Source organism: Oncorhynchus tshawytscha, linkage group LG26, assembly GCF_018296145.1.
Source record: "Oncorhynchus tshawytscha isolate Ot180627B linkage group LG26, Otsh_v2.0, whole genome shotgun sequence".
Lineage (NCBI taxonomy): Eukaryota > Metazoa > Chordata > Actinopteri > Salmoniformes > Salmonidae > Oncorhynchus > Oncorhynchus tshawytscha.
Genome location: NC_056454.1, coordinates 28904752 through 28917464, shown reverse-complemented (window position 1 = coordinate 28917464; position 12713 = coordinate 28904752). Strand labels below are relative to the sequence as shown.

The window sequence follows — 12713 nt, the reverse complement described above, 5'->3', positions numbered from 1 at the left end:
GTGTAGGGCTGCAGTAGTCTGTGACTGCAGGTTGTGTAGGGCTGCAGTAGTCTGTGACTGCAGGTTGTGTAGGGCTGCAGTAGTCTGTGACTGCAGGTTGTGTAGGGCTGCAGTAGTCTGTGACTGCAGGTTGTGTAGGGCTGCAGTAGTCTGTGACTGCAGGTTGTGTAGGGCTGCAGTAGTCTGTGACTGCAGGTTGTGTAGGGCTGCAGTAGTCTGTGACGGCAGGTTGTGTAGGGCTGCAGTAGTCTGTGACGGCAGGTTGTGTAGGGCTGCAGTAGTCTGTGACTGCAGGTTGTGTAGGGCTGCAGTAGTCTGTGACGGCAGGTTGTGTAGGGCTGCAGTAGTCTGTGACTGCAGGTTGTGTAGGGCTGCAGTAGTCTGTGACTGCAGGTTGTGTAGGGCTGCAGTAGTCTGTGACTGCAGGACTGCAGGTTGTGTAGGGCTGCAGTAGTCTGTGACGGCAGGTTGTGTAGGGCTGCAGTAGTCTGTCTGCAGCCAGGCATGTCTGCAGGTTGTGACTGTGTGTTCAGGGTGAAGTGTTCTCCTCCCATCATGAATTATTCAAACTGAGTGTGGCTGTGTCTGATGCTGCTGCTGGTTCCCCTCTCACAGCTCATACTTGCATGTAAACACTCTCTCTCTCTAATACTGATTTATTGTGAGATATTAGATAACAGCACTCTTCACACTGCTTCCTACAGGCCTCCCACACAAACACAACTCACACACAAACACACAGAGAGCACTATTTTTAAAGTGGGAACATGTGTAAGCGCCCCCAGGTGCCATCGCTCACAAACCTGCTCCTCCCAGCGGGTTACTGCTCTAGCCTCCCTGGGCAAGGCCTCCTGCCACCGGCTAAAAATACCGACGCCCGGGCAGGGAGAGAAACCATACCAAGCACCACGCATACAGACTCACTACTGTCGCCTACATTCACACACGCACACATACAGAGCCATTCTCTCATTTTATGCTGCGCACTCACTCAAAGACACATTTACACTGAGAAAATACACTGTTCCGTTTGGTGCAAGAATCGCTCCGAATCAGCCAATACAATATCTGAATATGACATAACTTCATGCCAAATTATCCCCCCTAAAACGAACAGTCCTAAAAGCGGCCATATCAGGCTACTTTCTCCGTTAGCCTACTCCTGCGGTATATTAAGCGCAATACGGAACACAGTATAGTAGCTCACCAAAGTTTGTCCAGGATTTACACAAGCACTGCTGAATGGCAGAAAAAGGTATTTGTTTCTGTAAACACGAGTGTGTAGCAATATAGGCAGTCTGTAATGACTAATAGCATGTGGGCCAATATGCATTTGATCAGTCATATTGAAACCATGATTATAATATGGATATGGTGATACAATTCTGGATAGGCCTATACTGAATTGTTTTCTCTGAACAGCATATCATTCAACTCGAATGATGCTTATATTCTATGGTAAGGTACATTTCACAAATCGTTTTTTTTATTTTGATGTATTTTATATTTTCTATAAAAACAACCATTAGCCTATGGAAAGTGTGAATAAATCACATCACCAAGTTTTGGTACATCACAGAATAATCTGACCAAGCAGTAGGCCCCAGCCTATAGAACACATTCAACAATCAATCATTCATAGGCTATGGCTTGTAAAATAGTACAATGTGCTGCTAAAACGTTACCAATATATTTATCAGAAAAAATATATACATTTTTCATGGGGTCAGTTCAAATTGGTTTTAAGTGCAATGAGAAGATCTCACAATGTCCTGAAGAAAAAACAATACCCTCATACAGGGACAGTAGGCCATAACGAGGAGGGGAAACTAGAGCATGGCTCAACTTTCCCGGTGTTGCAAAAGGCCTCAGTTAATTCAAACGAAACAATCAAATAAATACAAAAATACGTATATACAGGACGACGTAAATAAATAAATTAACATTTGTAGGCCTGATAGGCAAACTTCGGATCCCTAAAATCTTCATTTTAACATGAAAATGCCGGTCATGCGTAATGCGAAGCATGTGCGTGTATGTTGAAATTCTACCTCGTCGAAGTTGTTGAAACCGTTTTTCTTTCACCATAAATAAACACAAGAGGAGCTAGAAGTTAGCAATAAGAATAAAACATATATTTAGGCTAATTATAAAGAGTATTGTCATCATCAGTATCATTAGACCTATAATTAATGATAATGATGAATAACCTGTGTAATTATCGTTATTATAATTACCATGATTAACCTCTACATTCTGAGAACCATTAAAGCTGACATAGAATCTTAGTCTTCCTGAAATAGGCTAGTTTTAAACGTCTAAAACTTCCACGTTTTCCTTGCCCTTACTTCTTTAACTTATCACAAAACACACACACATGGTCAAGTTGTCCTAAATACGCCTATATCACAGTGTATTATTTTAGAGTATGGGTTTTATATAATGCAGCCCATGCGAGTCGTGGTTCCGCTCGAAGCCCCAAAGTAGGGCGTTACGGATTGAAGAGTGGTTGGACTGCATTACTACTGTAGTTGATTTACGACTTTCTTTGCTCTGAAATGATAGATTATATGATATCTGGCAACAAAACGCAGTGAATATTAAAGGATGTCCTAAAAAGAGTAAGCTTAAACCACAACAGAATCTGCATGTGGTCACGCTGACCAACAGACCGAGGAAACTTACATTTTTTATAAATAACACATTTGGGCTAAATAACTACATTCTAACACGTAGGCTACGTGCAGAGTTATCAATCCTAGATGTGCCTGGCCTATAGTCTAGGCCCATAGTGTATTTTCGGTTCACTTTAAAATGATATGGTTAATTTATAAATAAGGTTAATTGTCGTTGTCAACATGTACACATTTTCTTCACAGATATGTAGCCTATCAAATACATATTTTCCTGAAAATATAGATGCATAGACCTAACCTACATTTTTCGGGCAAGGCAATAGCCTAGGCCTACTAAAACAAGCGAAACTTTTATAGCCATGTCCCCATTTTTAGTTCTGCACTCTTAAACGCAAATAAACCGATATGATAGTTCCACGTTTTTTCAATATTGAAATGAACGTAGAGAATTTGGATTTGTGCTAAACATTTGATTTATGAGAGGGACTAGTAGCCTGTGAAAGGGAGGGGGTTTCTGACTTGACCGGGCCATGATGACACCGTGCCTCGAGCACAAAAACAGTATTAAACAAGGGAGACAATTCCTCTCTCCTCTCCTCTGCGGAGCATGAGCTTTCTGTTTCTGATAGAAGGGTGTTTAATAGTTCTATTATTACAGATGGGATATCCAAGAGCTCGTGAGGCTTCACGGTGAGAACGGCTCGACACTGACACTCCCTGGCAGACAGACAGGGTGTTGCGGACAGCCATCATTAGGTGCACACCACAGCAGACGTCATAAATAATAAGTAATAGGCTTATCACCGGGTAGACCTATACCCTGTAACTGTCCTCGGGTTGAGTGGAGGCCACAACAATATTTCCTGAACACAAATTGTACATATCAACTAGGCCTACAAATCGACTAAATTGCATCTACATAGCTTACATTAGCACCATACGAGACACAGACCGAACTTCATGAACAACACATCAGTTCATAAACAGCCTAAATAGGCCTAAACAATAATTAGGCGAACATAAAAATAGAATGACTAGGCCTATATTTGACTTCAATACTGTAGGCTATGTCGAGGACTGGCCCGAGCTGTGTGAAATCGAGCTGTGTGGGCTCCTGGAAATAGTGAGGTGAATAAAAGTACGAAACAGTAAAAGCAGAAGTCGATAGGCTATTCACGTGCTGTTTCATCGAAAATATCAAAGATGAAATCATCTCAAAATATCTAAAGTTTCTGAAAACAAAAGACATTAGCCAGATTAATGCCAGAGACCCTTGCATTTAATTAGCCAATATATCAAATCGAAAAACAAAAGTCACTTCATAATCTCCATGTTTGGTTTATTAACCGGTGATACACTGACGGCCTGTGAGTTAGACAATAATATAAAGAAGATGGGAAGAGGCGGCAGGCGCGTGCAGTATAGTCTACATGCATGGAGCGAGGACTAACCGCTTTGTAGAAATAATAACTCCTTCCCGGTATAATACATTATAATACATTGACCATGTTAAATAGCTATGATATGGGTTGAAATCTAGGCGAACGTATTACCCAAAGACAGAAGTTGTTTTACGTGGCCTAAACTTTGACCACTCACGGTGCATGGCCCGTAGGCCTAATCTGACATTTGAGCAGTATTCGTTGTTCATTTTGATGCCATATATTCGCAAGCCATTTTTTTTATAGGCCTATTCAAGCGTTGTGCTTCCCTACAAGAAGAACGCAAACGTGATGCTGGTCGCCCATGAAAGCTATATAGGCGTACATGATGTACTGTCACGTTGTTGCAACAAAGAATACGCCGGGGAAATGCAGTCTAGTCGCTCGCATGTTAACGGTTGTTCAATGTCTTCAACTATTCACTTCAATTGTATATAGGACTATGCCAATATGTTAACAATTGAATTATGTTACAATTCGTAATTTAACATTTTTTAAATATTATATTACATGTTCTCTACTTTGAATTATTCCCAAGTAGTAACAACTCAATTATAGCATGACAATAAATCATTACATTTTACTGAGCTCACCCCTTGATTAGTATTTGGCTCTGTCTGACTATCGACGGTCCATGTAGCCTACATTAATTTCGTAATCAAAGTGCAATTACAGATGAGCCTTGCCCTTTGGAAGTATAGGCCAGTCATCTCATCATTTGCGCCTGTGTGTGTGTGTGTGTGTGTGTGTGTGTGTGTGTGTGTGTATGTGCACGCGCGCGCATGTGCGAGCGATAATAAACAACCTTTCGAGATTGGCCTATTTAAGAAAAAGTAGTCAATGGGTTAATCAATGGAAATATCGAGTGGATGATTCCTTGCGCTAAGGGATTTTATTCTTTAGAGTGTGCGTGTTCCTTCCAGCATGTCTCCATAAAGTGGGCTATATTGATATAATCCAATACACCATCCGTGTGAATGAATACTAATGAATATGAATCGGCTGCATTTTCTAAATCACATCTATTTAGGCTAATGTCTGATCAGCTTGGGTAAGAAGCTAAACGGGGGTCCACTGCCTGCCCTGGTCCTTTACTGTGCGATGCAGCGCTTGGACTGCCTGCTTCTACTCCGTATTGTTATGGGACAATAGCCTACATGGGCATTTGTGAGTAATAACACCAAACATCAACATCTACACATTGTCATCTGCGTTTCAAAATGTAGGCTATTATTCTCACTATTTGGAGAAGAACTATAGCATGCCAAACGATACTTCCAACCTAGATGCACGGGAAGCCCGGTGTTAACTGTCCAAAGCTGATTATCGTGATGCCCCCCAGCTGATTATCGTGATCCCCCATCCGATTCCAGTTTCCACCGATTTACCAGCCGGTCAATAACTCTTAATGAGGGTTTAAAACGCCACACCGAGTCCGTGCATCAAGCCTTCTATCGCATTGAAGCTTGGGTCACAACACACATCACAGTGGGTTAAACTAATTAAACGGTTATTTACAAATGTGCTAAAATACCGCCATGACAATATTTGGACATTATCGAATGGTCTAACATGACATGTCCTGTCCATTGCATCCACAGCATCAGCGCAGTCAGAACCACCTTCCTTCAAATGCATGCCGTCCAGACTGTGAGACGAGCCGCTGCAGCAAGATGTACTATAGCTGTCTGTGAGCGAACACTTTTCTTACATGGATCTCACACTCTCTCTTCCTTTATGTCCGGCCCTCTCTCACTCACTCTTACCTTCATTGGACGGGTGGATGATCAGAAGTGCTGAGCGGATAAACGACAAGATGAACAGTAAAATAAAAAGTAGTATAGGTTTCGCGCGCGGGTTGCAATCCATGACGGCAGGCAGTTCAGAGGGCAAGGCAGCGCGAGGTACATAACTCCGTGCAGCATTCGCCACTGAAAGATGTGAGCTCGCTCTCCCGTTCACGCACGAGGCTCCTGTTCAACTCGGCTCCAGGGCTGATGTCAACTTTGACACCGGAGAACGAGGAGGAGTCAGCGCTCTGTCTCTCTCTTTCTCTCTCTCATATTCTCTCACACTCTTCGCTCTCCCTCTCTCCCTCTCCGCGCTGAACGAAAGGGAGACAGGCTCTAGCGGGAGGCTTCCGTGTTCCGCAGGGTCCTACATATCTAAATCGGTTGGCTATATAAGTGTTTCCCAACTCATCATCAAGGTCTCGTTATATTAATCCGCTGTGTAGTGCTAGAGCACAAACCGAACTCAGCCCCAGGACTGAGTTTGGGAAACCCTGGTTTCGATAAAGAGACGCTCAAGTTCACAGGGTGTCATTTCCCCGACAGATGATCAGTAGAAAACACAAGCCTCCCGCATTCCATCTCCAAGCATTAGCCCCAGAAAAACATACAGCCCAATTCTCACACTGGACTGATCCCAATAAAATAAAACAGATTGACATGTGTATAGTCTGCATTTAAATGATACAAATAGGAAAAGGGATGATTGCATTATTTCATTTATGAGTCAACAGTGTTACCCTAGCCTGGTCCTTGTTCTAGCCCAGAACTAACACCTCTGATTTCTCAGTCAAAAACGTGATTTCCCTTTATGTACATGCCCACACTATGAGGTTAGAATAAAACTGTGGACAAGTAGTATAATCCCCCTTTAGTGTAAGAGCTGTTTGAAAAATAATGCCTAACATTTCAACCTGTTTTGGTGGGAGTTTGGGCATGGCTACATCACCAGGCTGTAAATTAGTTCATAGAAACATAAGAAAGAGAGTTCTAAACCTCTCTGCCAAAAACTGCTAGTTTTCCGTTTTCCCTTCCAGACCGCTCCCAGACAGTCCTAGCAAAATTCTTGCTTGAGAAATTGCTCTTTGCCAAGATGCCATTGTTGTTTCTTTTTGATCATTTGAATTGAAAACAATCACAGTGAGGTACTTCATTGTTACCCAGAAATTATTTGATATTGAGAAAAAATGTCTGCATTGGCCCTTTAAGCCTTAGTTGATCAGTTGACAAAGCAATGGGCAAGAACAGCAATGCACCTTTGGGTCTAGCCCCTCATGCACCCCTTTGGGTCTAGCCCCTCATGCACCCCTTTGGGTCTAAGCCCTCATGCACCCCTTTGGGTCTAGCCCCTCATGCACACCTTTGGGTCTAGCCCCTCATGCACACCTTTGGGTCTAGCCCCTCATGCACACCTTTGGGTCTAGCCCTCATGCACCCCTTTGGGTCTAGCCCCTCATGCACACCTTTGGGTCTAGCCCCTCATGCACACCTTTGGGTCTAGCCCATCATGCACACCTTTGGGTCTAGCCCCTCATGCACACCTTTGGGTCTAGCCCCTCATGCACCCCTTTGGGTCTAGCCCCTCATGCATACCTTTGGGTCTAGCCCCTCAAGCACCCCTTTGGGTCTAGCCCCTCATGCACCCCTTTGGGTCTAGCCCCTCATGCACCCCTTTGGGTCTAGCCCCTAATGCACCCCTTTGGGTCTAGCCCCTCAAGCACCCCTTTGTGTCTAGCCCCTCATGCACCCCTTTGGGTCTAGCCCCTCATGCACACCTTTGGGTCTAGCCCCTCATGCACCCCTTTGGGTCTAGCCCCTCATGCACCCCTTTGGGTCTAGCCCCTCATGCACACCTTTGGGTCTAGCCCCTCATGCACCCCTTTGGGTCTAGCCCCTCATGCACCCCTTTGGGTCTAGCCCCTCATGCACACCTTTGGGTCTAGCCCCTCATGCACCCCTTTGGGTCTAGCCCCTCATGCACCCCTTTGGGTCTAGCCCCTAATGCACCCCTTTGGGTCTAGCCCCTCAAGCACCCCTTTGTGTCTAGCCCCTCATGCACCCCTTTGGGTCCCCAGGAGGAGCAGGATTGGGAAACCATGAGTTAGAGGGTGGCCTTGTTGTCGTGACGTGGTGTAGCATGTCCTGTCCTGCTGAGGCCCCTGAAACACTCTGCTTCACAATGCCCTGCCCCTTCCTCTGCCTGCAGTGACGTCTCACACACACATCCCGAGAAACCAGCCCAGGACAGCTGCAGGGTGGAGAGAGGGGGAGAGAAGAGTGAGCGAGATACAGAATCACTGCTTCAGAATCAGTATTTGTCAATGCAATGTTATTATTATATTAGAGTATGTTATGTATGTGTTCATCCAAACCAATTTATCTTAATTGATTTTAGCTTAGTAATTAATGGTTCAATAGCACAACAATGTGGAGCAATTTCCCCTCCTGTGAGTATTTCATTTATAACTCTCAAGATGTCTATAAATTCAGTGGTTGGCTCTGGGCAGGGTGTGTGACACAAGGATTTATTGCAGGTTTAAGACATGTCCCCTCTCATCATAAATTACGATCTACATACATCTCTCTAACTCAAATGTTACACACACTAGGAGATGCATAATGGAAGGAAATGGATATCTATGAATTTCAGGGAACATTAGAAGATGTTTTTATGTACAGGGTTTATGTACATTTACTATTGGAGTTCACTATGGACTATTCTACCCATGTCACTTGTAAATCAGTAAAATAAATCAAAGTTTATTGGTCGTGAACACAGATTTGCAGATGTTATCGCAGGTGCAGAGAAATGCTAGCTCCAACAGCGCAGTAATACTTAGCAATAAAAAAAAATATTAAACAAACAATAGATATATAATCTAGAGTAATAAAGAAATTAAGAAATATCAGAACGAGCAAATAACCTTGAATTATTTTTGAATGTATTTTGTTTTATTATATTGTATCTCTTACTTGAAATGATATTGTGATGTTTTAAATGTTCTTTAAATAATGTGTTATTTGATCTGACTTGTCATAATAGGTTATTGACAGCAATTTATGTTGCGCCAAAAATATAATCCCGGTAATGTTGATTTAACAAAGTCAATTGCATTGTAATCTAATTGCACAAACAGGGAAGGAACATAAACTTGATTCTGTTCGAATTTTTTTTTGGGGGGGGGGGTAATATTGAATGTTGTAATATAGTTTAAGTGTCAGACATATCATGGCTATGTTTCCTAAGTGAACTGTAATACAAGGGATGTGACTAATCTTCCTGCCCACTCACTCGTTTTGTTTTAGTAAATACAACTATGTGAAACTCCTGCTAATTATATACTGAACAAAAATATAAATGCAACATGCAACAATTTCAAGGATTTTACTGAGTTACAGTTCATGTGAGGAAATCAGTCAATTGAACTAAATTCACGAGGCCCTAATCTCTGGATTTCACATGGCTGGGAATACAGATATGCATCTGTTGGTCACAGATACCTTAAAAAAATGGGTATCACAATGGGCCTCAGGAGCTCGTCATGGTATCTCTGTGCATTCAAATTGTCATCTATAAAATGCACATGTGTTCTTTGTCTGTACCTTATTCCTGTCAATACCATAACCGCACCGCCACTATGGGGCACTATGGGACACTCACGCTTATGGTAGAGAAATTAACATGAAATTCTCTGGCAACAGCTCAGGTGGACATACCTGCAGTCAGCATGCCTATTGCACACTCAAAACTTGTGATAATATGTGGCATTGTGTTGTGTGACAAAACTGCAAATTTTAGAATGGCCTTTTATTGTCCCTAGCACAAGGTGCGTAATGATCTTGCTGTTCAATCAGCTTCTTGATATGCCACAACTTTCAGGTGGATGGATTATCTTGACAAAGGAGAAATGCTCACTAACAGGGATGTAAACAGATTTGTGTACAAGATTTCAGAGAAATAAGCTTTTTGTGCATATGGAACATTTCTGGGATCTTTTATTTCAGCTCGTGAAACATGGGACCAACACTTTCCATGTTGCTTTTATATTTTTGTTCAGGGTAATGAATCTGTTTTCTATTGTAGTTGGACTAGCCAGAGAACGAGAAACAGGTATCGTTCCTCTGCTTGGCCTTTCCCCTGGATTACAGTAAACTAAAACGCTTTTATTTTCAATGAGCATCAGTCCATTTGTGAACCCCCTCCAACGGAACAAGGCGGCAGCTATAGTGGTATATTGATTCACAGAAGAGAATGTAAGCGCTGATGTGACCTGACGTGCTGCACTGCAGCTCCTAACAAACAAAACAGATGTGGCTCGCGTGGCCACCCTGTAGAGCACAGTAATAGTACTCTTGGTCATTATTACAGGGACTTTGTATTTTAAAGATGGTACTCTATAAGATGTGAGGTGACGATATTCAAGAAGTAGAACATTAGATGTTATTCATACCGGTCAGCACGGGCTCACTTTCACCACTGGTTGTAATAGGAGCACAGAGTTGTATTAGTGGTATTAGGAGTAGCCAGAAGGAGAGTCTGGGCCGGTTGCTGTCGGAATTAGTCTATGTCTATGGCTTTCAGAAGGGGATTCTCTGTGACAGGATTGGTCCGGAGCCCAGATAAACCACAGGGACATTCCCACACCATTCTTACTCTCTACACCCAGCCTTGCTGATATATCCTGTCAGATTCCTGATCTGATCTCAGGGAGCGAGAGAAACAGAGAGAGACTGGGAGAAGAGAGAGAGAGAGGCAGAGAGGAAGAGGAAGAGAGAGAGATAGAGAGGAGAGGAGAGGAAGAGAGAGAGACAGGGAGAGAGGAAGAGAGAGAGTAGAAGATGAGAGAGAGGTAGAGGAAGAGAGAGAGAGGGAGAGGAAGAGAGAGAGAGGGAGGAGAAGAAAGAGGGAGAGGAAGAGGATGAGAGAGAGACAGGGCGGGACCGTCAAGCGAGGACTCCAATGTAACAATCTGCTGAGGAAGTAAGCATGTCTGCCTGCTGATTTGAGGAGCAGAACTCACACATTCACGCACGCACGCACACACACACACACACACACACACACACACACACACACACACACACACACACACACACACACACACACACACACACACACACACACACACACACACGCAGCAGCTATAAGGCTAAACAAGGAGGCCAACTACCAGAGCTGGCAATTAAAAGGAGGGAAGCAACATTTGGTCGTCTTGATGGTGTTGAGGTTTCATCTCGAGGAGCTTTTCTTTCTCAGCTCCATGTGTGCTGCTTTTTATAGCGTGTGAAAGTAGCATGGGAGAACTTTAGATGATAGGAGTGGAGTGGAATGACGAGACTTGTGAACCTGTCTGTGTATACCTGATTCAATGTAATATTGACCATTATGTTATACATGGGTGTTGTACTTTTTTTTTTTAAAGAAACAGAAAATGAGTGAGATCGGGTTGGTTTTCATGAAATCTGTACGGATTAAAGACCTGGTTGCATAATACTATATTAATATCAGTGGATAGAATTTGAAGTAAAGATGGCACAGACATTTCTGGCACATATAACTGTAGAAATTGGTATACAGTACAATGCATTTAAAATAAGTGAGGATAGTGTATGATAGAATGTAACAGTCTGTGACACCCCTACCTTGTCACAACACAACTGATTGGCTTAAACGCATTAAGAAGGAAAGAAATTCCACAAATTAACTTTTAACAAAGCACACCTGTTAATTGAAATGCATTCCAGCTGACTACCTAATGGAACTGGTTGAGAGAATGCCAAGAGTGTGCAAAGCTGTTATCAAGGCAAAGGGTGGCTACTTTGAATCATCTCAAATATAAAATATATTTTATTTATAACACTTATTTGGTTACTACATGATTCCACATGTGTTATTTCATAGTTTTGATGTTTTCACTATTATTCAACAATGTAGAAATAGTAAGAATAAAGAAAAACCCTGGAATGAGTAGGTGTCTCCACACTTTTGAATGGTACTATATACTGTATATATATACGGTATAGATTTATACATTTGATATATTTCTCTGCCTCTCTTTCTTTCTCTCTCCTCCACTGTCCCTTTCTGGCACGAGTGGCAGTATTGTCTTGGACCCATATCAATCCCCATCTGCTATAGGATGAGTCACACAAACATGGATACACAAGTCTGGGATGGCTTGTCAGCATCACCAGCGAACAGGACCGCGGAGGGAGATAAGAAAGCTGTAACAAAATCTAGAACGTTTGAACACGTTTTCATCTTATCCTCGGCAGGCCTACATTATATCCTAGTGGGATATGTTTTCCGGGAGGCTTTTGTAATGTACCATCTTTGCCTTTACTATTCCTATCTCAGTCTGCTAGTAGCACCTTTCATATCAAATGCACTCTGCTACCGGCCGCTCTGCATACGGAGACATTTAACTGAAACATTCAAGAGAAAAGCGTCTTAAACATACAGCTGGTGGAGTACAGGCCTCGCCCCCATCTAATGGTGTGTGTGTGTGTTTAAAAGACTCCTGTGTGCACCTGCATATATGCGTACATGCGTGTTTGTTTGTGTGTGTGTGTTTGTGCATGTGTTGGTGTACTCCACATACCTTCTGTAATAACATCTAATTGTCAGTGGTTCTGTGAAATTACTTTCATTGGACACATCTGTGTCATCTAGACACACACAAACACACACATATACAGAGATGCACACAACACACACACACACACACACACACACACACACACACACACACACACACACACACACACACACACACACACACACACACACACACACACACACACACACACACAAACACACACACGCACACACAGCGTACCTGTTC

General features: G+C 42.8%; 1 protein-coding gene across 1 annotated transcript in view; it reads right to left on the bottom strand.

The window, feature by feature from the left end:
• LOC112225041 (ephrin type-A receptor 3) overlaps window positions 1-6148 on the bottom strand; it is a 145129-nt gene extending 138981 nt beyond the window's left edge. Inside the window, 1 exon segment of the mRNA XM_042306433.1 lies at window positions 5845-6148. Coding sequence (XP_042162367.1) covers window positions 5845-5947 — 103 coding nt within the window. The 5' untranslated portion in view covers window positions 5948-6148.
• Window positions 6149-12713: the final 6565 nt, after the last annotated feature.